Here is a 27,656-nt window from a genome sequence, read left to right as displayed (position 1 = left end):
CTAGCGGCTCTTGGAAACGTGACCCAATGGCAAGAGTGGCCAGAGCAGAGAATGACCGTCACACACACACTCCGGCCTCAGCGCCGGAGAGGAACCAAACTCAGCTGAGGCGAGCAGTGAGAACAAGGGGAAGTCATGGGGCCTATCAGGCTGCCTCTGGAAGAGAGACAGTCACAGTGGCACCAAGGCACCTGTCTGATGGGGTGGGTGGTTAGCAGCTGGCATGGGCTGCCCAGGGATTCCCCGTCCCCAACAAGAGGATGGACGTCTCTCTCTAAGAGGTTTCAGAGTAACAGCCGTGTTAGTCTGTATTCGCAAAAAGAAAAGGAGGACTTGTGGCACCTTAGAGACTAACCAATTTATTTGAGCATGAGCGTTCGTGAAGTGAGCTGTAGCTCACGAAAGCTCATGCTCAAATAAATTGGTTAGTCTCTAAGGTGCCACAAGTACTCCTTTTCTCTTTAAGAGCTCTGCTCTAGCTCAGGTGGCCGGCTGCAGGCAGGAATCACTGAATGGTATTCTCCGGCCAGCCGGCAGGAGGCAGCTCAGACTGGCTGGTCATGAGAATGGCTCCTGCTGTCTTTACGATCTACGAGGGGGTGCAAGTGGGGGCAGGACAACAGAAAGGAGATTGTATAGGGGCCTCAGAGGCTCACACAATCCTTTCCCCCCTTCCTGTTTCTCCTCTGTAGACACTGTCCCCACACAGGCCTCACAGACCGGCATTCATTACCTTGGAAGAGCCAGCTTGCAACACCAGGGTCACAGGCAATGTTGTCTGTGCTAAGAAACTGTGCCTCGTCTCATTGATAACTGATTGTGTTATTTCTCTCCCCCTTCCTCCCCACTGTAGCTCCTCGCCCCGCATTGGGGTGGTGGCAGGCTGAGGGATGCTCTGTAGGATCTGATACCATTAATTGACTGTGCGTGCGTGCCATCTACTGGATGGAATCAGAAGTGCTCATCTGTGTGGCATAGGTACTACACTGCTGGCAGCTGATGGAGACTCTCCTTTAGCTCAAGTGGCAGGGGCCTGTGATTTCGAGCAGGGAGAGCTGAGTTCTGCGCATGCTGCTGCTGCGAAGCTCTGTAGCACACTGCAGAGGGACAGTTTGTTTGGAGGCTTGTTACAATAGCTCAGCGATTCCCTCCTGCTGGCAGCCCCAAGACAACCTCGAGTCCGCAAATCCTGACACCCTCCCGGCACAGCTCCATGGAAATGCAGCCACCTCTAAGGTGGTGGCCTTGCAACACAGCACAGCCGCTGTGTGAGGGGAAATCTCAGCCAAAGGCAAACTCCAGCCTGTCAGGGAAATGCCTTGGACGCTTTAATGGGAAGACAGGGCAGACAGAACCTGGGCTTAAAGTTCCACACCTAATAAACGGCCTGGCCCATGGGTTAGCTCCTTCTGATGGGGAACAAAGCGCTCCCAGGATTTGACCCTCTGGCTCTGGGGAATCTCAGTCACCCACCTGCTGCTTGTATCCCAACGCTGTCCCCTCCAGCGCGGGCCCTCAGCAGGTAAATAGCACTGCCCCGTGACTCTATTCTGCAGCCACGCAGTGCAGAAGGGCTGATGTGGAACTTGTAATTACAGCCCCTCCTGCCTGGGTGCTGACCTGAGGACCACCCACCCGGATCCCTCCCCCTATACACAGCTACTGGGCCAATGGGCACCCTGCGCACTCCCATTGATTCAGTGGGGTTTCCTGGTGAGTGAATCAGAGCAAAAGGCGGCTGCCAGTGTGTCCAGCCCTGCTCAGACTTTATTCACTGGGGTGCTGGGAGCCTGCCTGGAACCCAGGGCCCCCCTTTCACGTGTATTAAATGGAGGAAGTTTGCAGCCACCCTTGTTCCTAGCGAGGGCCAGCTATGTTCCAGCTGGGGAAACTCAGAGCCTTCTCTCAGTGCCTGGAGATACTACTGTCCAGGAATCCTGCCTGTGGATCCTAGCGCTGCCCCTAGGATGGGTCAGTGTAATGGCCTGTGCGGCCCAAACCGCTGAGACCCCCAGCTGGATCTGCACCCTGCGAGCTCAGGGAGAGGAAGCTCAAGGAGGCCAGGGCTGGAAAGGAGTGGTACAAATATTGGGCCGATATTGTCCTGGTCCCTGGGTTGAGCCCGGCCCTGTTGAATCACCACCCTTGACCACCAGAGTCATTACAAGAGATTCCAGGGCAGCCATAGGCTGGTCCCGCACAACTGAGGCCGGGATGCTGCCCTGGATGAGTGTCTGTGAGGGAGCAGCCGGAGGCTCCTGAATCCCATCTGCCCCAGCTCGGAGCAGCCACTTCTCTTGTAACATGTCAGCAGCCCTTTGGTCACTAAATAACCTCCTGGAGCTCACAGAATTGTAGGATTGAAAGGGACCTCAAGAGGTCATCCAGTCCAGTGCCCTGCACTCAGGACAGGACTAAGTATTATCTAGACCATCTGTAACCCTCAAAAGACATGTGGGGAGATAATGTTTGTGTTTTTACATATGTATGAGTAGGGTCGCCAATGTAATCAACAGTCCCTATCTATGCTGTATTCTAATAATTCAGAGGTCAAAAGAACATCCTAGCATTTAAATGAATTGTAAACACGGGATATCGGTATTCGTCTCTCTTTGAAATGTATAGCAAATAATCTGTGAATGGTGGAGGAACAAGCAAATTGCCTTATGTTAATTCTATAGATAAGTACCGGTGATGGACCTCCTCCAAAGTCATCCTAATTAACTTTTGAACTCCCACCTTGTCAAAAGACATGTAATTATATAAAAAGAAAAGGAGTACTTGTGGCACCTTAGAGACTAACCAATTTATCTGAGAGCTTTCGTGAGCTACAGCTCACTTCATGCTCAAATAAATTGGTTAGTCTCTAAGGTGCCACCCGTACTCCTTTTCTTTTTGCGAATACAGACTAACACGGCTGTTACTCTGAAACCTGTAATTATATAAAAGATCCTTGGGTCCTGATTCTGTCAGCTTAGGCTTCATCGGGGGAAATTTGAGTCACAAGACTGGGGTCCCAGTTATGCTGGTATGCCCTGAATATGAGATTTGGACATTGGACTATAACCTATGAACTATTTCTGAAAGAACTCTTTGCAACTACAAAGCTCACCATCTCTGCTACAGGAAAAGGAGGACTTGTGGCACCTTAGAGACTAACCAATTTATTTGAGCATGAGCTTTCGTGAGCTACAGCTCACTTCATCAGATTTTCAAATAAATTGGTTAGTCTCTAAGGTGCCACCCGTACTCCTTTTCTTTTTGCGAATACAGACTAACACGGCTGTTACTCTGAAACATCTCTGCTACGAATCTGAACCTCAATGAATTGAACTCATGTCTGTATGTATACTGATCTTTTAACCATACTCTCTCTCTCTCTTGTTTTTTAATAAAGTTTAGTTTCGTTAATAAGAATTGCATGAGGCGCATATTTGGGTAAGATCTGAAACATTTGTTAACCTGGGAGGTGACATGTCCGATCCTTTGGGACTGGGAGAACCTTTTCTTTTATATGATGAAATAAGATTTACAGAAATTTTCATCATATTTGATGTGGGTGTGACGAAGTGGGACTGTTCTTAATGTTTCCTCTGAATAGTGTGGGGGTGCCTCAGTTTCCCCTAGGCAGTTCTTAAGTATCTAGGTAGTGGGGTAAGGGTGTATGATCATTGCAGAGCCCTAGAGGGCAGGTGTGTGCAGGGGTCTGGACACAGAGAATGGCCAACACCCTGTTTCCTGGCAACTGATGGCCAGGAATCAGGTGACCTCCTGGCCTGGGGAAAGGAACAAAGCCCAGGGGAGGAGGGGCTGGAGGGAGTTTCAGTTTGGGGCTGGCTGGAGACATGGAGTGAAGGGCAGACGTGGTTGTCTGGCTCACTGCCTAAAATGGACCCAGCTGAGGGGTCCTGTTCTCTGCACCTACAAGCTCTGTGTTAGACCATGTTCCTGTCGTCTAATAAACCTCTGTTTTACTGGCTGGCTGAGAGTCACGTCTGACTGCGAAGTTGGGGTGCAGGACCCTCTGGCTTCCCCAGGAGCCCCGCCTGAGCGGACTCGCTGTGGGAAGCGCACAGAGGGGCAAAGGATGCTGAAAGCTCCAAGGTCAGACCCAGGAAGGTGGAAGCTGTGTCCTGAAGACAGGCTGCTCACAGGAAGGCGACCACCCCAGAATCCTGACTGGCTTCACGGGGAGCAGTTCCAAAGCATCGCCCAGGGACTCTGTGACAGTGGGTACCTGGATGGAGGCCTGAGGTTGGATCATTTTAAGGGAACTGTGTTGTCTGGACTTCTGAGTAACCAGTGAGGTAATAAAGAAGCTGTTTTATCTAGCTTGGTAAATCTAAGTATGGGAATGTACACCAGCTTTATGGGGTCTGTCTGCCCCATTCTTTGCAGTTCACCCTAACTGAGTGACCATAGCTAGCTCCCCACTAGGACCCCAGTCACACCGTCCCTGACGGGTGTTTGTCTAACCTGCTCTTAAAAATCTCCAATAACGGAGATTCCACAACCTCCCTGGGCAATTTATTCCAGTGCTTAACCCCCCTGACAGTTAAGAAGTTTTTCCTAATGTCCAACCTAAACCACCCTGGTTGCAGTTTAAGCCCATTGCTTCTTGTCCTATCCTCAGAGGACAAGGAGAACAATTTTTCTCCCTCCTCTTTGTAACACCCTTTTATGTATTCATGCTTGGCCTGAGCAGGTCCGAAGGGGTCATAGTCTGCCATCGCCACCCCGAGTGTGAAGAGATGCTTTAGGGGGTGCCCAGCACGGGGTGACCAGCGAGCCGCCTAGCTGGTACAGAACCGAAGTGACTGCACTCAGCGTGAGGGCAAGGGGAGCACAGGGATCCTAGCTGGGGCACTGCCTGCTGCTCAGAGAAGGTCTAGCACACTCGGTGCATCCTGGCATTGGCAACAAGGGCGTCTCCACCACAAGCCGCCCTTTGCCCTGCTGCGCGGATCCCTGCCCGTCCCTGCGATCACCAGGCGGGGCCTTCGCATGGGGTGAGGCTGATCTTTAATAACAGAGGACAAGCAGATCAGGTTTCCGGGTACGTGAGCCGGCCCTTTCCAGGCAGCTTCGAGGAGTCTGCCCTCCCCGCATCCCCCCCCACATGGCAGGAGCACCGGAGAGGACAGCGACCTTGCCGAGGCTAAGGTCAGCCGCATGCACGCACAGGGTTCAGCACAACGCGCTGGGTCCATGGAGATGCAGAGGGCAGGCTCAGTGTCCGCTTCCCTCCAGAGGTCGGGGGGGGGCAGATATAGCGCTCTGTGCCTCCCCAGGGAGAAAGGAGCGTCCCGCTTTGGGGTTCAGCTGGAGAAAAAGGACTAACAGTCTCTTCCCGCAGGATGCAGACACCTTCTGCAGTGAGGCACAGACTGGGAGATACCGATCAGGCGGGCACAGGAGAGCCCTGGGGGCAGGGATGGGGGACTGGTCCACATCAGAGGGAGCCCCATGGGGGAGCAGGGAGCCCTAGGGATAAGGCTAGGGGATTGGTCCATGTTAGAGGGAGCCCCATGTGGGGGTAAGGTCAGGGACTGGTTATTAGAAGGAGCCCCACGGGGGGTAAGGCTGGGGGATTGGTCCCTCGTTAGAGGGAGCCCCACAGTGGGGAGGGAAGGTCAGGGACTAGTCCCCATTAGAGGGAGCCCCACGGGGGGGGAGGGGGAAGACAGGGACTGGTCCCCGTTAGAGGGAGCCCCACAAGGGGTAAGGCTGGGGGACTGGTCCATGTTAGAGGTAGCCCCACAGTGGTGTGTGGGGAAGGACAGGGACTGGTCCCTGTTAGAGGGAGCCTCACGGGGTGGAGGGTGGAAGGACAGGGACTGGTCCCCATTAGAGGAAGCCCCACGAGAGGTAAGACTGGGGGATTGGTCCATGTTAGAGGGAGCCCCACGGAGGGGGGGAAGGGAAGGACAGGGACTGGTCCCCTTTAGAGGGAGCACCATGGGTGGTAAGGCTGGGGGATTGGTCCCCGTTAGAGGGAGCCCCACGGGGAGTAAGGCTGGGGGATTGGTCCATGTTAGAGGGAGCCCCACGGGGGGAGGGGGAAGGACAGGGACTGGTCCCCACTAGAGGGAGCCCCATGAGGGGTAAGGCTGGGGGATTGGTCCCCGTTAGAGGGAGCCCCACGGGGGTGGGGGAAGGACAGGGACTGGTCCCCGTTAGAGGGAGCACCATGGGCAGTAAGGCTGGGGGATTGGTCCCCGTTAGAGGGAGCCCCATACGGGGAAGGGCAAGGACAGGGACTGGTCCCCATTAGAGGGAGCCCCACGGGCAGGGGAAGGAGAGGGACTGGTCCTGAGCCCCAAGAGGCAGTGCTGGAAGCTGAGCTGAGTGACTGGGACAGGGAAGTGAGGTCCTACTAGGAGAGGCAGGTGCCCGTCCCAGTGCCGAGCTCCCCAGCAGCAGCCACCAAAAGGGTCCTGCTGGGAATGTCCGTGGGAGCTGGGCCCGATCCCCATCTCCTGGTTCCTCGCCTTGTCTCAGAGTGCGGCGCCGGCTCTGGGTCGGTTGCAGGAGCCTGAGTCGCAGCTGCAGCTTCCTCTTGGCTCGTGCTGGGGTGCGGGGCAGGGGGATGTTACACAGGAGCAACGTAATTGCCTGGGAAGGTGCCGAATTTCTGGGTTCTCCTGGACACACCTGGGGGTGGGAAGACACAGGGAGGGCCGTGAGGGAGGGGTCTGAGGCTGTCCTGCGGGGGCAACTCACCTCCTTCCAACACCACCCTCCCCGCCATAGCCAGTCCTGCACCATCCCCTTCGGCGCCCCCGCTGGGAGAGGCTGGGACTGGAGTCACTGGGAGCTCCTGTCCTGCTCCCCCCAGCACTCCCATGGGTAGCATCTCCCCTCCTCCCTCCAGCCGGCAAACGTACCCACAAACCAGCCGTCGTCACACTGCTGCATGACGTCCACCCGGTCCCCTTCGTGCAGTTCCAGCTCGTCCTCGTTCTGGGGTCTGTACTGATAAATGGCCCGGAACCTGCAAGACCCCATCAGCCCGTGAAACCCTGCTCCCACCTGCACTGGCTTGGCCCGGCGGGTGCTAGGAACTGAGCCAGGCCCACCGAGGCAGCAGAGCCCTCTCCCTCCCGCCAGCCGCTCCCGCGCTGCATCGACAGAGACAGGCATGTTGGGGGCACTCAGCCCGGGGGTCTGCATGTGGGGGAGGACCTGGTACAGCCGCCAGCAGCATCCGCTGGTCGCAGTTCACTGAGCGAGCAGCTCTGAAAAGGCCCTTGTTTGGGGTAACAATTCGGACACTGTCCCAGCCCAGCACCTCCGTGGGGTGTCTGCAGCCAGCCCTCGGCACAGGTCACTTCCCCGGGCCGGCTTGGCTGGCTTCCAAAAGGAGTAGGGGGACCCTGCCCCCCTGCGCCCCTCACCGAGACGGAGAAGCCAGCGATCCGGCTGCACTTACGGGGTCCACTGTATGCTGGAGCCATTGTCAGACGGGGGGGCCTTGGGGAGGTGCCCAGCACTGCCCAGGTGGCAGCCTGCAGGTACCGAGGCTTCACGGGCGGAGCTCTGCAAGGGAGAGGGAAGAGTTTGGTGCGCTGGACAACAGCGAGCAGCGCCGGGAGAGGGGGCCAGAGGTGGAGGGGATGGGCACTCCTACTGCGTCACTGGGGAAATTAGCCCCGTGGTGTGGAGAAGGGAGGGAGAGAGAGAGCCCAGAGGACAGATGCTGACCCGCACGCATGGGGGGCTACAGGGGTGGGTGATTGGACTCCAGGGGCGCGTGCAGGTTCACCAGCTGTCCTGGGACAGCTGCAGAGCCTGCACTGGAGGGAGCTGGGGTCCTTGTGCTGCAGGCTGGGCAGGACAGGGCAGGACGACCTGGGGAAGGAAGGGCTGAAGGAGAAGCGTGACTGTCTTACCTGCCCAAGGAGCGAGGAGGGCGCTGCAGTGGGTGGACTCTCCTGTGGCCGGGAAGGGGCCAGAGGCTGCGGGCTCAGACTCAGGGGGGAGAGCAAGGCGGTGCTGGGGGCCAAATGGGGGCTCTGGGGCCCCTGGAGGAGGCTGGACGAGACTCCGGCATGCTGCAGTTTGGGGGAGGCAGGGAAGGTGAAGCCAAAATGGCGCGGCGAGGACGACAGGGTGCCCCCCTCCATGCCGTGCCGTTGGGCAGTGGGAGAGGCCGCCAGGAAGGAGGATGAGGGATCGGAACGCTGGCTACCAGGCGAGTGCAGCTGGGCCGGTGAGCCTGCGTGAGCCAGCAGCCTTGGGGAGGCAGGGGCCGTCAAGTTTGGGGAGGAGGGGAACTCCTCTGAGGCCTTGACCCGTGGCTCCTTCACCACCTGCACGTAGTTGGCCGGGAAGATGCCCTGGCGGCTGGTGCCGGAGATCCGTCCCTCATACCAGTTCTCATCCACCTTGCGGACCAGGCAGATGCGCTCGCCCTGTGGATGGAGAGAGGGGCGAGGTTAGGAGCCCTCGGGATGGGGACATGGGCCACTGAGGCTTCCTGCCTTTCCAGAACAGACCAGCCCACCCTGGTTCTCTTATCTCCTGCTCCAGCAGGTCCATCCGGCCGCACCAACAGCCCAGCCAGTCTGGTTTCCTGCCCCCTCTAGCCCCACTGGTCTGTCCAGTCATGCAATGTCCAGTCCAGCTGGCTGCGCAGTGCTGTCCCATGGAGGGGAGTGCCGCTGGGGTGGCGCAGCTCGGCCCCTGGAGCATGCGGCCTGAGGGTGATGCACAGCGACATGGCTCTTTGCAAGTGGATTCAGCACTGGGGAAGGGCTCTGGACAGGCCACTGTGGAGACCGACACCTTCTGAGCACCTACAAAACAGGTTCAGGCCAAGTGCACCTGATGCTAACCTCTGAGGATAGGACAAGACGCAATGGGCTTAACTTGCAGCCAGGGCAGTTTAGGTTGCACATGAGGAAAAAATTCCCAGCTGTCAGGGGGGTTAAGCACTGGAATAAATTGCCCAGGGAGACTGTGGAATCTCCATCATTGGGGATTTTTAAGAGCAGGTTGGACAAACACCTGTCAGGGATGGTCTAGATAATACTTAGTCCTGCCATGAGTGCGGGGGACTGGACTAGACGACCTCTCAAGGTCCCTTCCAGTCCTATGATTCTATGATGCGCCACCACCCCACACATGCCGCATCCCCAGCTCAGTCCCAGGAGGGACCAGTGCAGAGAACGACACTGCAGGGGCAGCCAGGGGACAGAGGGGTTAGCCCGCTTCACAGAGGCTGGGTTCCTCTCCACCACGCCCCGTCAGGGGCGATTCCCTGAGGCTGCCAGCTACAGGGCCAGGCACTGGTTTGAGACCCAGCAACAGGCCACTGGACAGCTGTCAGGAGGGAATGACTTTTGGTCATTACCAGGCACTGAACTGTGACCTGAAGGTAACAGCTTCTGCAATAAGCTTCCTCGTGACCGTTCTGTGCTCACTGGGCCCAGCACCCCTACCAGGCGGGCTCTGTACCTTGCGGAAGGACAGCTCCACCACCAGGTCCCCTTTGAAGTTGTACTGGGCCAGGGCCTCTCCATACTCCAGCACCTGGATGGTGGGTTGCTTGATGGGCTTGGGCACTTCGGTGGGAGGCAGGATCTGTTTGGGAGAGACAGGGAGCAGGGTAAGCGGAGCAAGGCAGCAGCTGGTGGGCAGCTGTCTGTCCGGAGCACCCCATCCAGCCCTTGCCTCGATACCGCCCCCTCCTGCTGGGGTGGGGCATGTTCCAGTTCAAGACCCCCAGGTGTAGGGGAACGGGGTTAACCCTTTCAGTGCTGCTGGCTCTCTCCCTGTACCCTGCGATCAGCCAGTCATGTCAATGGGATATTAGGGAACACCTGGTCTGCTCTAGCTCCGCAGGCTCGGCACATCCAGCCTGTTCAGCAGCAGCAGCAGAGAGAAGGTCTAGGCTGTGCTTGGGAGGAGGGAGCTGTAGGGTCTGGGATCGCTCGGTCCCCACTGGGAGGCAGCTGGTCCTGCCAGGGTTTCCGCTGTCCTGGTGTCTGGGTTACCTTGGGGCTGCGGGAGGGGTTGGAAGAGGGTGTTGATGGCTGCCCATGTCCCGGTGCAGGCGTAACACCAGCATTGGCCACTAGAGGGCACGTCTCTATTACTCCCTGCACCAGGGCCAAGAGCTGAATGAGAACACTGTCCAGGGAGCAGCTTGCCAGCCTCGATGCCAGGCTGACGCCGAGCCGTCAGCGCCCGGGGCAATGGGAGAGCTGGGCACGTCTGTCCCCCTCTCCTCGAGAGTTGGGGACCCGCCCTGGGCATGCGCCGCTCCAGCCAGGCTTGCAATCATGTCAGCAGCAGCCCTGTCCTTACCTCCACGTAGTTGGAGGGGAATATGCCCACCCTCCCATAGTGCTCTCCTTCCAGCCAGTTCCTGTCCACCTCCTTGTGGATATAGACGATGTCCCCCTTCTGCATGGTCAGCTCCCTGAAAGGTCAAGGCCTAGCGTCACGGCCCACAGGCCCTTCCTGCGGGCTGGCGCCTGCCCCCTCCAGCCAGGAGCTCCCTCGCCCCGAGACACACCCACGGGGCCATCCCCGCCTGTGACTCCTGATGCGGGGCTGAGTCCTGCCTCCCTGCCATCAGCAGGGACACACCTCAACCCCTGGCTGTAGGGAGTTCTCTTGCTGCTGACCCAGTCCCGCAGGATGCCCACTTTGCAAGGGGCCATCCCCCCACTTCTCCAGACAGTGGAGCCTGAGGCTGAGCCAGGCGTTACGTTCACCCTTCAGGACGTGCCAGCCCCACTCTGGTCCATAATCGCTCCCCTGGGAAGACTTCATTTCCGCGCATTCTTCTCTGGTGAGGTTAGATCCAGCGATGGGGAAGTCGGCACCCTCTTCCCAGCCTGCCCCAGCAGGAGCAGCCAGGGGACAGAGGGGCTAGCCTGCATCGCATAGGCCAGGTCCCTCTCCACCACTCCCCGCCAGAGACGATTCCCTGAGGATTCAAACTGACCAACTAAATCCCCCCAGGAGAGGGAGAAAATACAGGCCAATTCCACAGCTGGCACAGTGGCTGGGTCCACCAGGACAGAGGGGGGTGGCTACACTGATAGGAACAGACCCGCTCAGGGGATCTCGGGTCTGGAAACAACAAAGATCCACCAGGTGCCACTTACTTTGGGGACTCAGCCTGGAAGTCAAACTTGACACGAGCAGCTTTCATCTGGGGTGGGGAGAGAAAGAGTTAAAGAGGGTGAAAACAAATCAGATCACAGCCAGAGTCCTGGGGTCCCAGGAAGATCCTGGTCTCAGGTCCCCAGGCAAGTCCAGTCCCTAGAACCCAGCCTCCTACCCTGTAGTCACTAGTTCCTGAGGGAGACCCAGAAGCCACCCACTGCTTGGTCACTTCTCCCAGTGCTCCTGGGTCCCCTGCAGAGATGCCAGCCCCAGTCACTGGCTAATTCCTCTCCCACATACACAGACCGGAGGCAGTCTCCCTTGTCTAGGCCCCCTATCCCTGGAGCTGGCTTGGTAGCACCTATGGTTACTCGGCACCACGGCAATCCCCAGAACCAATGACGGATGCCAGGCCCGCGCGAGCTGGATGGAAAGTGACCTGCTGCCACACCAGCTGCAGACACACCGGCAAACTTTCTCCTATGTCTCGCCAACCCAGTGTCCCAGCTCTGTCAGCTGCGAGTGGCAGACGTTCCCAAGTGAAAAGGCCATGCCTCACCTTCTTGTCCTCTCTCTTCACTGGTCCATCCACCGCCTCTATGGACTCACTCCCATCAGCCCAGGGGCTTTTCCCAGGGTGGCCTGGGGGATCTGCAGAGAATCATGAAACAGGGAGATGAGTACGTCACCCTCTGGTGGGACACTCACAGCTCTCCTGACAGCCCCCGTGGCTGAGGAAGGCAGGTGTTACGAGGAGACACCCAGCACTGTTCCAATACCAGGGATTGCTCTGAATCTGACGAGACAAGGTGCCGGTGGAGCTGCCTTTCCCACCCATATCCAGCCACCGGCATGGGAGGGCACCGCACGGCTGAGACGGAAGGACCAGGGCAGCATAGTCCGGTGGCTGGGAGTCAAGAGGCCTGGTTCTCGTCCCAGCTCTGCCAGGAACTTGGACGAGCTGCTTCCTCTCTCTCTGGAAGCTGAGGACGATCATTCTCACCCACCCCTCCAGTCTGGACTCACTGTCTCAAGGTATTAGTAACCCCCCTAGCTCATCTCAGATCTCAACGCGTTTCACACAGGAGGTCAGTAGCATTAGCCCCATTTTACCCTGAAACTGAGGCAGAGTGGAGAAGTGACTTGCCTGAGGTCACCCAACAGACTGACCCCAGGAACTGAACCCAGGTTTTCTGAGCTCCAGTCCAGTGCTCTATCCACCTATACTGCCTATTAACATTCTTCTGACAGTTCACAGCCACACAGACTCCTTTGCCTCTACCAAAATAGACTCAAATAAGCAAATTTCTTAATTTCTGCCAATCCAGCTGCTCCCCAGTGAACATGACCAGAGCGCTGCTACTGTCTACACCAGCCAGTGTCCAAATTACTGGCTCTCTCTGTGACACCATCCACCCTTAGGCCACGCACAATAGGCCCAGCGCCAGGGTTTGGGCTGGGCCAGAAGACAGCTGTGCACTCACAAGCTGCTGCCTTGGTCCCCAGAATCTCCACTTTCATTGTGAAAAAAGGAGTATGGTTTTGTGGTTGGGAAGAAAACCTTGAAAACTTGAACCACGCGCAGGTAATGCAGTGATATCTGCCTGAGTCTGCAGAGAGCCTGAAACAATCACTCTGAGATGGGCGAACTGCCCCATTCATCGCAGAGCGGGTTAGCTCGGATGCCATCAGCGACACTTAAGTGTCAGCAGAGTTACTTAGGTCACTACTCCAGTGGGCAGAGCTTGGTTTTTGGGTGGAGCTTGGAACAGTACAGCTACCTTCCCCCCACCCCAAAACCCAGCTCAAAGGGAGGAGCCCTTAGATGGCTGGGTTGAGGACATGGGCAGCTGGGAAGCCACTGGGGTGCAGAGGGGTGGATGAGACCAGTGCATGTAGGGTGTTGCACACATGGTCTGACCACAGGTGAGCCAGAGGGGGAGGCTGGATGGGAGAAAGAGGAAGGGGAAAGGCAGGTGTCAAGGCAGTATTCAAAGAGGGGGGAATGGCTCCATGGTTTGCAGGGGGGATTCCCAGCAGACAGAACAGCACGAGTGAAGGAGAGATTGGAGAAGGCTAGAGCGGAGGCATGAGTGGTAGCGAGGGTCTGGGGGCAGAGGGGAACAGCTCCTCGGAAGACATGCCTGTGTGCAGAGATCCTCACCTTTCCTGAGGGGAGACCTGCTCCAATTGCTCGTGGCCAGGCCCAGGCCCCCTCTCTCCATGCTGGGGCTGGCAGGTGGGCGGTGGTGGGCAGTGGGGGGGCTCTGCCCCGAGGCAGGATGGGAACGGCAGGCAGATGGCGGGCTGCTGGAGCAGGAGCAGAGAGTCAGTCAGAGAGACTATGGGCCTCTGTGGATAACCAGGCCCAAAACCTCAGGGCACCCCTGCCCGATCCCAAGAGGAAATCAAGGGCTAGTGACCCATAGGGAGTGATTATCTGCCGGGATGTGCACCCCCCACGACACTCACAGACACGCACACCCCATGCAGCGACACACAGACCCTGCATGCCCAGACAGCCCCCCTGCAGACCGATGCCAGGCCTTCGGGAACAGCTAGATCCTCCTATTCCAAGGGCCTAGTGGTGGTTGGCTTGGGAGTACAAGGGGGTGTAACATAAGCAGGGTGCTGACAGCATGGCGTCCCCGCCCCCCCCCCCCCCGCAGCAGGGGTGGGTTCCTGGGGCAGAAGCGGGGTAACTGGGGCTCCAGTCTGGGAAGGGAGAGAGCTACCAGGCAGCCTACTGCAGAGCGTGCCCCCAGCCCAGCCGGGGGCTGGTTCCAACAGGATGCCAGGTCACAGACGCCACCCACCGGCATTACTTCACCAGTGCAGAGCGATGGCCAGGAGCAGCTGACCCGGGGTGTGTCTCTGATGGGTCCCACCTCCACTGCCCGTGGAAAACAAACCAGCCCCATTGCTGGAGCCGCCCAGGGGGAGTCTCTGAGCAGCCGGCCCAGCCCAACCTGGCTGCCAGGCAACCCGTGACACAGCCCCCACTCTCAGCCTGCTTCCCCTCCTCCCTCCATGGCCCCAAAAGAGCCAGAACCCTGCTCCCACCCAGAGAGCCAACCCCTCCCTACATCTCACCCACAGCCAAACCAGGAGAAAGCTGGGGGTCAGGACACCTAGGTTCTGTTCAATGCTCTGGGAGCAGGGTGGGGTCTAGTGGATTAGGGTGGGGGGCTAGGGGGTCAGGATTCCTGGGTTCTCTTCGAACCTCCAGGAGCAGGGTGGGGGGCTCAGGGCCCGGACTTCTGGGTTCTAGTTCCAGCTGGGGGAAGGGAACGCCAGGAATCCGGGTTCTTGCCTTGCAGCTGCCCTGCCGCTTCCCTTCCTTCTCTTTGCCCCTGCAGGCCATTCCCCTGGCCAGGTCCCGGCACGTCCTGCCCCCCTCAGCCAGAGTGGGTACGCGAAGTTTGCCTCCTACCCTGGCAGCCAGGCGGGTAGCGCTGGTTCCTCCCTTCCCTGTCCACCGCTCGCACAGCAGCAGCAGCAGCAGCAAGGAGTTGGCAGGCTACAGCCACTTGGCTAAAGTTTAACTTTGAATTCTTAAAGGAGCAGCACCACTTTCCCAGGCACTTGAATGATGCTGAGGGAAAACAAGTGGGACTCCGGAGAGGGTGCATGGCAGAGCAGGACACCTGGCGGATGGTGGCCACCCTGCCCTATGCCCCCCTTGTCCAAAGACTTAGACAGGGAGTGGACTTTCCTCAAGACTTACTCCCTGCCCTCCTCCCCGGGAGGCCCCTATGGATCCACTGCAGCCCCCAGGAAGGAAAGCAAAGGCCTGGCTTCTTGCAGGGCCTACCCGCCCATTGTTTATGGTAGGACCTACAAGTGGAGTGTTTGTTTTTGATTCCTGTGGCTGCAGGGACAGACTCTGAGGCTTCTGGGGAAAGTTTCCTGGGAATTCTGCTTAACCCCTTGTAGGCACTGCCCTTGTGACTGATGGTGAGAGAGGGAGGGGAACCGCCCTGCATTCTGATCACGCTGAAAGAATGTGATGATCTGCTCCAAAATGAAAGTGCATGGAAAGAGCACAGACCCCAGGCTCTGATCTCAGGTCACGCCTATGCTGGGAAACATCTGCGTTGCTGTGGGGTGGGACCTGGCAGAGATCAATGTGAACTAAGCCGGCTGGCTGGAAAATCCCCAGAACGGGGGCATGCGACCCGGGAAAGGCACCTGGCTGGGAGCTGCAGCCAGGGAGCAGCAGGCTGCCCAGGCAGCAGGGCGTTCGAAGGCGTGTGCTCACCCAGGCGCACCCTGGCATAGAGGCCCGCACGGCCCCTTGAGGCCGGCTGCTAGTTGCCACCAATCCTCTGGTCCTCCAATCCCTTCCCAAGTACCCCCGCTGTACCCCCTGTACCCTGTACCCCCACTGCCCAGAACAAGCGGTTTCCGAGGAGCCCTAACTCTTGATGCTTAACTTATGAGCAAGGGGCTCTTCTTTCCTTCCACTCTTCTGCTGTCACACCCTTCCTTCCTCTCTCTCTGCCTCGCTCACTCATCCCTTCAGCTCTCCCTCGCTCCCCCCTTTTCTGCACCTCTCATAATCCGCTCTGAGCTAACCAGCCCCAGGCTGCTGGGCGGACCGAGCTGCTTGAGGGATGACGCCAGCTAACCAAAGGCTGCCGCACCTGGGCGGGGGCACCCAGCATGCCAGCCCCAATGCCCCGCTTTACCTGGCTGTACTCACCGGGCGGCAGAGTCCAGGCAAGGGGAGCAAGCGCAGGGAGCCGCTGAGGAAGTCTGCAGGGAGAGACAGTGAGAGAAGGGGGGAAAGAGAAAATTAATCATCCAAGAGGCTGTCCTGTGCGGGAAGCTGGGATCTAAGTCCTGGCAGAGAGGAGCCAATAAGGAGCCAGCAGGGAGAACTGGCCCATCCGGCAGGGAGGGAGAGCCAGCCAGTGGGGCCAGAGCAGGGTCCTAGAGTCCAGCATCTCTGAGGGGGAGAGGCCGGGGGTCTCGGGGCCAAGGCCCCTGCAGAGCCAGGGGGACAACTGCAAGGGAGGCAGGCAGACAGAGGGCCAGGGGCTCAGGGCCATGGAGATAGGGGGAGGCAGAGAGATGGAGAGACAGGCAGGGAGGGACAGAGGTGTGTCCTGTAAGCTCCCAAGCTGCCACCCAAACCCAGGGTTTGTCAGGGCGAATGAGGGATCTGGGACCGATTCTTTTTTTTGGGGTCGGGGGCAGAGGGAGGGCAAGGCTGGCAGATGGACGGAGGACAGACGGACAGTGCCTTGACGCTATGGTGACGGTGTGTTAGAACTATGACAGGTGGATAAAGGAAGAGTGTATCTGGGGATAGGTGATAGATTAGATTAGATTAGATTAGACAGAGAATTGCCTACAGGGGCGGGCAGGTGTTACAAAATAGCTAGACAGACCCTGCCTTTGGGGGCAGAAGGGAGGGAGAGCAGCGTGAGTCCAGAGGCAGAGCCGGGTACCCCGCATGGCTATTGGCAGAGAGGGCTGGGCAGCGCCTGGCCTGGACGAGGCTTTGACACCGCTACCCGCAGAGTGCCCGGACTCTTGCTGGGGATTAGCTCAGCCAATTCAGGCCCATGCGACCTGCACACCCTGGTGGCGGGGTCTGTAAGAGCTTCCCCTACCCTCAGTCCTGGGCTACCCTGGTGCTGCCCGCCTGTCCCAGCCAGCGAGCAGAGCTGCTGGCAATGCCTCCACTGGGCACAGGGTCAATGCCAAGCGACTGATTCCTGAGGAGAGTGAAGGTGTGTGAACGTGTGGACCCCCCTCCCTGTCCCCCTGAGCCAGCCAGCCCCGCAACCTGGGGCTGGATTAGAGTCAGTGCCCCCTGAGGGGGGGAGAGGCCCTGTATCCCTGCGACCCAAGAACTTCTTAACACCAGCTGTCACGGGGGCCCAGAGGTATATCCTGCTTCTGGTACGTCCACTGTGGTTCACCAAAGACCGTCACGCGAGGTCTCAAAAGAAAGCCAGTGTCCCACTGGCTGCTAACATCCTGGGGAAGGGTATGTACGGATAGTACATCAGGAGCTAGGGCTGAATATGGCCAATATGTCCGTAGAGCGTGGTTCCAGTCCCCAGCAGGAGCTCTGCTCGCGGGAGGTGAGAAACGGACAGCCCTCTGTCGGGATGCAAACTCAGCGCCGTGTGCTGACACGACGGATGTCATTTACATGCGGAGCCAGCACAGAGATGTGAAGTCAAGAGGAAAAACACCCCTCCCTTCACGAACACCAGTCCCTGCTGCTCTGCAATGATCAGCACAGGCGCCAGGAGGCGCTGGCGAGTCCTGCAGGGTGGGAGAGGTAAGAGGATGTGGACGGCAAAGGGCACCAGCTGAGCCAGCTGGTCAGCAGGAGCTGGAAGCAATTAGCAGGGACAGCTATGTGGAAAGGATTGCCCCTGGGGAGTGGAGGCGGGATACCTTGCAAGGGTGCCGATGTGTCTCCAGGGCTTTCATGTCCTTGTCTAGCTCCTCGCTTAGCTGCTTTAGCTCTCTCTCCAGCAACACCTGGTTGGGGGGAAGATGGAGACAGCGTGTGTCAGGGCCCAGCCGGCACACTCCCCGGTCGCTCTCACGGAGGGGCCGATGCCAGGGTATGACCCTGCCCGGCGGTGCCGGGGTGGTGGTGGCGGGGATGCACTTCGGCATGGTGCCCCAGCGCCAGGACACCACAAAGCCGCATCGGTACCGCCCTGGCACGGTGTGGCATTGCCACGGCGACGGGGCGTGGAGGTTCCACGGGGTGAGGATGCCCCGGCGCTGTGGCCCCATGGTGCGGCTCTTTCCCTTTCGGCACCAGAGCCTTTGCTGACCAATTGAAACCTCCGCCTGACCTCGGCGTGGAAGCGGGGGAGGGGAAAAACAAAGCACCATGGAAGCCAGTAAACACAGCTGCAGAACAGCTGTGCGGGGTGGGCTGGGAGTGCACATTGCAGGGGAAGGGTCATCGCTCAGCCACAACCCCCTTCCCCCCTCAGGCCTTCAGCACATGCTCACTGGGCTGCACCCCAGGGCGGAGGGCAGCCCCGGCTTTGCTAGCGCGTGCCGGGCACATGCCCCAGCCGTCACAGCTGCACGGCACTTACCTCGATTGGCTGGGATGGCGGGGGAGGCTCCATAGGAAACGTTGCCAGGGGCTTCTTAGGCTGCAAAAGTCAACGAGTGGGCAGCAGTCAGCAAAGCACCCGCTCTAGCAGGGACTGGGAGAAGGCAGATCCGCTCCAGCCAGGGAGTGAGGCAGGATCATTCCCTCCCCGGCCCACCCCGGTGGTGCTCCTGCCACTCCCGCTGACTGTTCTCCAGCCACCTCGCTCCCTCCCAGGGTTCCTGCAATGTAAGGTGGGTGGTGAGCCCACCCTGGGCGTGGGGCAGGGAGCCAGCAGCCCATCTCTAGGAGGGGCTGGTGTGGGGGACGCATCCCTGCGGGGGTTGCCTGCACACTGAGCGAGGCCAGCAGGGTGTCATGGGGGGCTGGACTCAGATCCCATGGAACAAGCCTACAGGTGAGGGGAGCCAGGCACTCCAAAGGACCCCTTCAGCGTCCACAGAGAGGGGGATTGGGTTTGGTTCAGGGGGCTGCAGGGAAAGTCCCTTGCAGAGGGAAGACACTGATGGGACATAGCAGGAGATGGGGTAGGAAGCGGGGGGTAGAGGGACACTGGGGGACCTGAGATAGCGGCAAGCAGCCCTCTCAATCCCACAGCCCCCATAGCAGCTTGGGGGCGGGGGGGAAGAGCACCAGGAGGCTCTTACCAGGCTCCCTGTCTCCAGCTCCTTCAGAAATTGGTACCAGCTGTCAGCACTTCCCGCCAGGGGCTCTGCAGCCTGCAGTTGGGACAGACAGAGCCACACGAGCACATTCCTACGTCAGGCCCCTGCCAGCACTCCCGGAGCCGCAGCCTGGGGATCTCGCCCTGCACAGGAGCCAGGCACATGGCAGGGTCTCCCGTAGCCTCCCATGCACACACACAAGTGATAGCGTCCAGCAATGCATGGGCATGCAGCGTGGCACGCCAAGCACATGGCATAGTCCCCCGGCAGCCTCATGCAGACACGTACACACACATGCTAAATGTCCTATGCACACACGTACACTTCATGCCGGGCCACACTGTCACCCCCCATGCCCACGGAGCCTCAGGCTCTGCTTCCCCGCCTTCCCAGCCAGTGGCACAGAGCACAAGCCGGACTCCAAGCCAGAGATCAGGCGGGACTGGGACACAGTAAGGCAAACAGCCCGCTGCAGCTCTGGGGCCGACCCCTGGAGCCGTGCTGGCACAAGGGGCCGACCCCTGGAGCCGTGCTGGCACAAGGGGCCGACCCAGGATGGATCCCAAGAGTCTGACAAGATCAGTGCGGCTTTCTCCAGCAGGGAGACACCGCTGCAGCTAGAGGGAGAGCAGCCGGGGCTCCGCTTCCCCGCTCGGGCTGTCCTGCGTCAGTGCAGACCCCCTGGAAAATGCCCCCAGCCCAAGAGCTAGCCAGTATAATGGAGCTAAGGTGTGTGGAGACACGTCTGTGCCAAAGGAAATGCCAAGAGCCCTTCCCCCACCCCCTCACAGAGCAGGCACGGGGTCGGGGGGTGCTCGGGCAGGGAAGGCTCCCTACTGGATGGGGATGGTCAAAGACTGACGATTTCCCGGGTTCGTAGTTGAAAATGCTCCTGGGCTCCATCACGGCATCATTGGCTGCCTCCTGGCCCCTCCTGCAAGGAAAGGGAGTGGGGTGAGTGCAGCTCTGCCCTGCTGCCTGGCTCCCAAGGGCATCCCAAGGCATTTGCAAAGGGCACAGCTACTCCCTTCACCCCTCTCACAACAGGGCTGCACGCCCCCTGCCTCCCGATCACGGGCCACACGGAGGGGCAGATGCCCTCCCACCACTCCCTGCAGCACAGAGGCTGTGCTGGGGCACTGCGATCAGCAAGGGGGAGAGCGCCCCCTGCTAAGCCGGCCACCCCACTCCCGATAGCACAGCCCCCCTACTGCTGCACTGGGGCCAGTGCTGACTGCGAGGGGAGAGCGCCCCCTACTGAGCCACCCACCCTATAACACAACACCCCTAGGGCCATGCTGGGGCATTGGGATCAGCACTGACTCGGAGGAGGGAGTGCCACCCACCCGGCCCCTGGCAGCTCAGCACCCAGGTTCCAGGTGCCCTTACCCCTGGCCTCAGGGCTGGGAGCTGTAAAAGGCACTTGAGTGGCTGTTAAGACACCAAGATTTTTCCTTTAACAGCCATCCCATCATTGCAGACCCTTCTGAAGCAGGGGGGCTTTGCCCCATGGCAGCTAAGCTGGGTACCAGGTGGGTGTAATCATGTGGTGGTGGTGGGGGGAAGCTCCAACAAACTTCATTTTCCAAGCTGGTGGAGGGTTTGTTTGGAAGGGGAGGAGTCCCTCCCTGCCCTTTGCAGCAGGGACACACCTGTCTGGGCACAAAGAACAGGAAAAGCCTGCATAGATGAGGTGGTATTTCTTTCCACACAGTGCTGTTATCCTGTGGAACACACTGCTGCAGGATGTTGCTGCTACGGCCAGTGGTTTGAAATTTGGATTCTTCGCTTTATTCAAAGAGACTCCGCACCTGCACCCCTAGCCAGGGTCAGATTAGAAAGGCCCTTGGTCCTCATCCTTCAGGGTACAAGCTGATCAAGAGCCGGGGCCAGACAGGCATAGAATCAGAGAATCAGAGAATATCAGGGTTGGAAGGTACCTCAGGAGGTCATCTAGTCCAACCCCCTGCTCAAAGCAGGACCGATCCCCGACTAAATCATCCCAGCCAGGGCTTTGTCAAGCCTGACCTTAAAAACGTCTAGGGAAGGAGATTCCACCACCTTCCTAGGTAACGCATTCCAGTGTTTCACCAGCCTCCTAGTGAAAAAGTTTTTCCTAATATCCAACCTAAATCTCCCCCACGGCAACTTGAGACCATTACTCCTTGTTCTGTCATCTGCTACCACTGAGAACAGTCTAGAGCCATCCTCTTTGGAACCCCCTTTCAGGTAGCTGAAAGCAGCTATCAAATCCCCCCTCATTCTTTTCTTCTGAAGACTAAACATCCCCAGTTCCCTCAGCCTCTCCTCATAAGTCATGTGTTCCAGTCCCCTAATCATTTTTGTTGCCCTCTGCTGGACTTTTTCCAATTTTTCCACATCCTTCTTGTAGTGTGGGGCCCAAAACTGGACACAGTACTCCAGATGAGGCCTCACCAATGTCAAATAGAGGGGAACGATCACGTCCCTCGATCTGCTGGCAATGCCCCTACTTATACATCCCAAAATACCTTGGCTTTCTTGGCAACAAGGGCACACTGTTGACTCATATCCAACTTCTTGTTCACTGTAACCCCTAGGTCCTTTTCTGCAGAACTGCTGCCGAGCCATTCGGTCTCTAGTCTGTAGCGGTGCATTGGGTTCTTCCGTCCTAAGTGCAGGACTCTGCACTTGTCCTTGTTGAACCTCATCAGATTTCTTTTGGCCCAATCCTCCAATTTGTCTAGGTCCCTCTGTATCCTATCCCTACCCTCCAGCTTATCTACCACTCCTCCCAATTTAGTGTCATCTGCAAACTTGCTGAGGGTGCAATCCACACCATCCTCCAGATCATTTATGAAGATATTGAACAAAACCGGCCCCAGGACCGACCCCTGGGGCACTCCACTTGATACCGGCTGCCAACTAGACATGGAGCCATTGATCACTACCCGTTGAGCCCAACAAACTAGCCAGCTTTCTATCCACCTTATAGTCCATCCAGCCCATACTTCTTTAACTTGCTGGCAAGAATACTGTGGGAGACCGTGTCAAAAGCTTTGCTAAAGTCAAGGAACAACACGTCCACTGCTTTCCCTTCGTCCACAGAGCCAGTTATGTCCTCACAGGAGATGATAATGAACACTGGGGTGGCACAGGAAGGGTTTTGTACTCGTCTCTAAACCATCATGCGTTGGCCACTGTCAGAGGCAGGATAGCTGGCTAGATCGACCACTGGTCTGTTCCAGCCTGGCACCAGGTTAGATTGCAGAGCTGCCTGGTCAATTATTTGATCTGGCGTGGCAGGAAGTGGGACACTGAACCGATGAGTCCTTGATCTATTCCGGGGCAGGGATACCAGCCTAGAGGCCTGGCTCTTCCCCTCCGCACCTCTGGCTTGCTGCTCCTCCCCACTGGAGAGGTGTGCACGTCCCGTCCCACCAAGCACTCCCACATCTATACTCACCAGCCCAGGCCATTCTGCAGGTAAGGGGAGCCACTTGGAGCGGGGCCCTTTTGTGCAAGCGCCGGAGGGCGTGGCTCTGGAGGAGACAAACGGGTCAGTGCCCAGTGTGGAAAGGGGTGCGGCGCAGACTCCTGGAGGGCCAGGCAAAGGATTGTGTCCTCCCACAGGGCACCATCCCAGAGCCCAACACTCCACCCCGAGTGTAGAGAACTGAAACACCAGCCACTTGCTCTCTGTGCACAGGGGGCTGCAGGGCCTGGTGAGGGCCTTCCCCTACGAACACCCCAAGCCCTGCTCCCTGTGAACACGGGGGCAGGGACTGGTGAGGGGAGTTGTGATCCCTATGGACACACCAACCCCTGTTTTCTATGAACAGGGGGGCAGGAAGCTGTGGTCCCTAGGAAGGCCCCAAGCCCTGCTCTCTATGAACAGTGGTTGCAGAGAGGGGTGAGGGGATCCCCAGGCCCTGTTCTCTGTCCCGATGTTAAAGGACTTGATACTTCCCATCCCCAGCGAGCAGGTTGTGATGCTTACCCACGCAGTGGTGGAAATCCCAGTCCAGCTGCGGTTCTGGAAGAGGAGGGAGATTGGTGTGAGCAGGTTCCCGGATGGGGCAACGTCTGGTGTGGCACACGCTGGGGGTGCAGAAATAAGCACCCCAGCTTGGGATCTTCCCTACCCTGTCTGCTGGGAGGCAGGCTCCCTCACCCCACCCAGCAAGCAGGGCAGGGGGGGAGGCCCATGGGAATTCTGGGAGCAGCAGGGATGTGGCCAGGAACAGGCGCAGGGGAGTGGGGCGGTGGGGATTAGTCGGTCCCTGACCTCTGTCCCAGGATAAGGACAGACACGTGACAGGGGAGCTGGCAGAATGACACTGACTCGTTACATACCATGCGGCGGGGGGGTGGGGGTGGGGAGCGTGGGAGGGCACGAGAGGTGCGTGGCCTCGCTCTAGCCGAGCTGCTGCAGGAAGGCCCCTGCACCCAGCGTGTGGCTCCAAGGTTTGCCGAGGGAGGAGGTGACCTTACCCGGGAGCTTGCGATGGATCTGCTGGAACATGCTCCGGTACCAATCCCGGGGCCGGTCCACGCTCTGCCGTGGGAAGCAAACACACAAGGCATCAGGAGCAGCAGCCCGGCAGCAAGGAGACTAGCGGGGAGCAGAAAGCTACAGCGGGGTCGATATGCCACGGCTGGTGGGGGGCAGGGAAAGTGGCCCCAGCCAGGTGTCAAATGATGGCCAGGACATTGTAGGGAGAGTGGTCACTTTGGATGAGCTATGACCAGCAGGATAGTGAGTTTGTGTGTGTGGTTTTTGGGGGGGGGGAGGGGGTGAGAGAACCTGGATTTGTGCAGGAAATGGCCCACCTTGATTTCATGCACATTGTGTAGAGAGTTGTCACTTTGGATGGGCTATCACCAGCAGGAGAATGAATTTGGGGGGGGGGTGTGAGAAAACCTGGATTTGTGCTGGAAATGGCCCAACTTGATGATCACTTTAGATAAGCTATTACCAGCAGGACAGTGGGGTGGGAGGAGGTATTGTTTCATATTCTCTGTGTGTATATAAAGTCTGCTGCAGTTTCCACGGCATGCATCCGATGAAGTGAGCTGTAGCTCACGAAAGCTCATGCTCAAACAAATTGGTTAGTCTCTAAGGTGCCACAAGTCCTGCTTTTCTTTTTGCATTTAACTCGTATGCATAAGATGCCACCTCCTGCAGCACAGCGCCCCCTAGCACTACACTGGGACACTGAGGTCAGTATGGACTCCCAGGGGACAGCGCCCCCTACTGATCCTCCCACCCCACTTCCTGGGGCACAGCACCAGCTTGTGCCCCCTAGGGCCTTGGGGTCAGCACTGGCTGCAAGGGGAGAGTGCCTCCTCCAGAGCCCCCTACCCTGGAGCACTGCCCCCCTTTGCACCGCACTAGGGCACTGGGATCAGAACCGAGTGCGAGGGGCCAGCACCTCCTACATGCTTCCCTTCCCCGCAGCCCAGCCCAGCAGTGGGGTTTCTAAAGGCCCGTTAAATCCACTCCCTCTCTGGACTCACGGATCGTGATGCGATCGGCATCCCTGTCTCATCCACCGGGCCGATCCCGTCATACTTCACCCATCGTTTGTCCTTCCTCTTGCTATCCTTGGTCCAGGTGGCAGACCAGGGGGCTGCGCGGGGCACAGGCGGAGGGCCGTTCTCCAGGGGGCTCGTTGCCAACCCAGCCGGGAGGGGAACAGGCACTGCCTGAGAACTCAGCGTCTTCGTTTCTTTGGCAGGCCAGGTCTGGTACCAGTCGCTCACTGCAAGCAAGGCGGGGAGAGACAGACAGAGAGACGGGGTTCAGGGCATGGTCAGTCAAAGACTTATGGGTCCTGCTATGCCAGAGGTGCTTGGTGGTGAGCACAATGGCAGCCCCACTGACAGCAAGGCCCACGTCCCCTGGACAGACACACGGGCTGACAGACAGACTGCCACACCAAGTGTCCAGATGTGGGGCCAGGAGTCCAAGGAACCCAGAACAGCCATGTTATTTTTAATGGGAGGCCTCAGCTCCCCACTCAGCTCCCCAAATGCAGTGCTGGGAAAGGCAAATCCGAGGCTGGGTTCAGTCCTTGCTCTGTGAGCTCTGGGGGCAGGGCTGTGGTGGCGATGGGCTGCTCCAGGTGGGGATGTGCCCGGCTCCCCTGACTGCTCGGTACTATCCAGCTCGAGAAGGGGACACATCCATTCTGTCACTAAGGGGCCACACCTCTCTCCCTGCCCCCAGCACATTGCCAGAGGTGCCTCCCCAGGCTGGCTGAGCTCGGTGGCTGCCCCAGGCTGCCCCCTGCTTCGTTAGTCAGGGCTGGTCTGGGAGAGGAGCTGGGCCTAAACCTGGCGCAGGGAGCGGCCTGGATTTGAGCTTCTCCTGCTTCTCAGCCCCTGAGAAAGCTCTGTGCTCCGCCCTTTCCTGGGACCTCCGGCTTGCAGGCAGACGGCCGCTCCTAGGGGGATGCACTGAGACAGCTGCACCTTGAGATCTGGGCCTCCAGTCACACGGTCCATGGTCCCCAGAAACGGGGCTGGCTGGAAGGGCTTTTGAGACAGAAGGGGCTCTCCCAGGCCTCTGAGCCCAGCACTGTGGGCCACCGTCCCTGGCTGGAGTTACCTGAGCTCCTGGGGGCAGCTCTCCTAGGCTCGGCAGTGCCGTTGCGGGGAGACGTGTCACTGAACTCAAAGTTCAGGGTGTTGGAGCCGCAGTTATGGATCACGGGCACCTATAGGGGAGGGAAACAACATGGTTCTGCTATGCAGGGTGCAGCAGGGCCCAGACAGTGGGCACGAAGGAGTCTGGGTGCAGGGGAGTCAGGGGTCAGGGCACAGAGGGCACTGGGAAGTGTGGGTTACAGCAGGCATGGGGGAGCTGAGGGGCAGAGGAGTCACAGCACACTGGGTGCCAGGGAGCAGGTGCTGGGCTGATTAGGAGGCAGCAGGTGCCAGAGAAGTTGAGGCCTCAGTTTCCCCTCTCTGATTTTGGAACTAGCCGTACACAACAACAGGTGGGGAAGGAGTCTGGACTTCGAGTGGGGGCTGAATGTGTCTCCTGCCCATCCCTCCTCAGACATGGGCCCCAACACTGCATAGCAAAGAGACTCCCCCTTGAGCTTTCCGACCCCAGGTCATCGGTTCAACTCCGGCTTAGGCTGGCCGGCACCAAAACCCATCGCTGTCCAACGACTGCTCGGCGACCCCTGGGAGAGGCTGGTTGGGTGGGTCTCAGTCCAGTGGGCGAAGCATCTACAACACAAAGGCCACCGTCCCCATCGGCATCAGTCACCCCCTTCATGGGCAGCCCCGGGGAAGGGCCAAGGGCTGAATGGGCCTGAAGGTTGGGGTGAGGCACTTGGGTGGGGCAGTGTGTGGGGGAAGCCTGGGCTGTCCCTGTGAGGTCAATCTCTGTCTTTGGGCCAGAGACCCAGCAGGGCTGCTAGCTTAGGTGGCTCTGACTCCAGCACCACTGAGCCATGCTGTGTAAGCAGCACCCCCAGCTCCCAGGGCTGGCATACCATCGCTCCAGACAGGGCAGGCTTCACTCACCCTGGGTCCTCTGTGTCGCAGCGGGACCCACATGGATGGCTGAGGGGATGTGGCCGTGGGGGCTGCTGGGCTCCTGGCAGCAGGAAGGAATTCCCTCTTCTGGAAGTGGGATGGGACGAACTCTTCCAATCGGGGGCCCCGGGGCCCCTCAGGGTTCAGGCAACCCCCTGCCGTGGCATGGGGGGCTGGAGAGGAGAGACTGTGGGGAAAGCAGCCGCTGCCCCCTGCTCCTGCTGGATGTGCACCGTGTCTCTCCCAGAGATGGGGATTCCCAGCTGCCCTGAATGTCCCCTGCAGGGGCGCGGGAAGAGAGACGTTGCCGAGGAGCAGTGCTTTCTGCGCAGCAGGCTCCGGTCCCCAGCCATGCAGGAGAGGTTCCAGGGGTCGCACCTGTGGGAGGGGCAGGAATAAGTTCACTGTTGATGAGAGCAGGAGGCTGACAGAGCCAGGTGCTGGGCACGTTTCTACCACCGTGCACCAACACCCAGCCAGTGCCCCTCCATCCTGTTCCAGCCCTGAGTCTCCAGCCCAGCTCTGCCGGTCCTGTCCTGCAGTGCCCCACCCCCGTTCAAGCTCTGGACCCCCTCCCGGTTCCCGTGGGTCCCTCAATCCCAACCCTCAGCCCCTCCTGCTATTCCAGCCGGGAGCTCCCCGCGTCAGACAGCTCTGCTGATGCCTCTCAGGCCTGCCCTACAGTCCCCTCCCTCCATTTCCTGAGCTGGGGGCCACACCCTGTGTTTGTTGTGTATGGAACAAAGATGGGACTCCCCTGAGCCATCCCCGCCGGGGCCCTGAGCTGGGAAGGGACAGAGGCCCAATGCTCTGACTCCTGAGCAGGCGTTCCCTCGCCACCTCGCTTTGCAGCCACCATCGCCCCAATCCGACTGCCTGCCCATGAGCAGCCCCGTGCCATCAGCACTGAGCACCTGGCGACAGGCGCAGCGAGGGGTGAGAGACCTCAAGCAGGTACGGTGTGGCTGGAGCACCCAGGCGTACAGGGAGTCAGTGGCAGAGCTGGGAATAGAACCCAGGAGTCCTGGCTGCCAGGCCAAGATCTATTAGGGCCTGCTTTGTCCCAGCAAAGGACCATTCCCAGCAGATGGCTCTCGCTACACTGACTGTAGTATAGAGGCTTCCCAGGGGAGCCAGTTCCACTGCGTGGGCTGCTTGGGAGCATTTCCTGTTATTCGCACATCGACCCCGCGATGGTAAAAACAACAGGAGCTCAGGGGAATCAACGCCTT

At 58.9% G+C, this 27,656-nt stretch overlaps 1 protein-coding gene across 7 annotated transcripts in view; it reads right to left on the bottom strand.

The window, feature by feature from the left end:
* Window positions 1-5,005: 5,005 nt before the first annotated feature.
* Window positions 5,006-27,656, bottom strand: part of SORBS3 (sorbin and SH3 domain containing 3) — a 37,003-nt gene continuing 14,352 nt past the window's right edge. For 6 of the 7 annotated variants that reach the window (XM_073324828.1, XM_073324825.1, XM_073324827.1 and 3 more), the window contains 20 exons: window positions 26,413-26,802; window positions 25,484-25,592; window positions 24,391-24,635; window positions 23,365-23,428; window positions 22,871-22,906; window positions 22,337-22,412; window positions 19,729-19,825; window positions 18,874-18,945; window positions 18,207-18,266; window positions 17,542-17,628; window positions 15,827-15,879; window positions 13,286-13,431; window positions 11,681-11,772; window positions 11,121-11,167; window positions 10,312-10,426; window positions 9,460-9,585; window positions 7,893-8,414; window positions 7,433-7,539; window positions 6,888-6,994; window positions 5,006-6,654 (listed from right to left, as the gene is read on the bottom strand). In XM_073324828.1, the coding sequence (XP_073180929.1) occupies window positions 6,593-6,654; window positions 6,888-6,994; window positions 7,433-7,539; window positions 7,893-8,414; window positions 9,460-9,585; window positions 10,312-10,426; window positions 11,121-11,167; window positions 11,681-11,772; window positions 13,286-13,431; window positions 15,827-15,879; window positions 17,542-17,628; window positions 18,207-18,266; window positions 18,874-18,945; window positions 19,729-19,825; window positions 22,337-22,412; window positions 22,871-22,906; window positions 23,365-23,428; window positions 24,391-24,635; window positions 25,484-25,592; window positions 26,413-26,445 (2,256 nt within the window). In that variant the 5' untranslated portion in view covers window positions 26,446-26,802 and the 3' untranslated portion in view covers window positions 5,006-6,592. The remainder of the gene's footprint in view (window positions 6,655-6,887; window positions 6,995-7,432; window positions 7,540-7,892; window positions 8,415-9,459; window positions 9,586-10,311; window positions 10,427-11,120; window positions 11,168-11,680; window positions 11,773-13,285; window positions 13,432-15,826; window positions 15,880-17,541; window positions 17,629-18,206; window positions 18,267-18,873; window positions 18,946-19,728; window positions 19,826-22,336; window positions 22,413-22,870; window positions 22,907-23,364; window positions 23,429-24,390; window positions 24,636-25,483; window positions 25,593-26,412; window positions 26,803-27,656) is intronic. The other variant, XM_073324823.1, reaches the window with a different exon arrangement.

The sequence above is a fragment of the Lepidochelys kempii genome, chromosome 26, assembly GCF_965140265.1.
Source record: "Lepidochelys kempii isolate rLepKem1 chromosome 26, rLepKem1.hap2, whole genome shotgun sequence".
NCBI lineage: Eukaryota > Metazoa > Chordata > Testudines > Cheloniidae > Lepidochelys > Lepidochelys kempii.
Note: the sequence above shows the minus strand (reverse complement) of the source record. Positions and strands in the feature narration are given on the sequence as shown.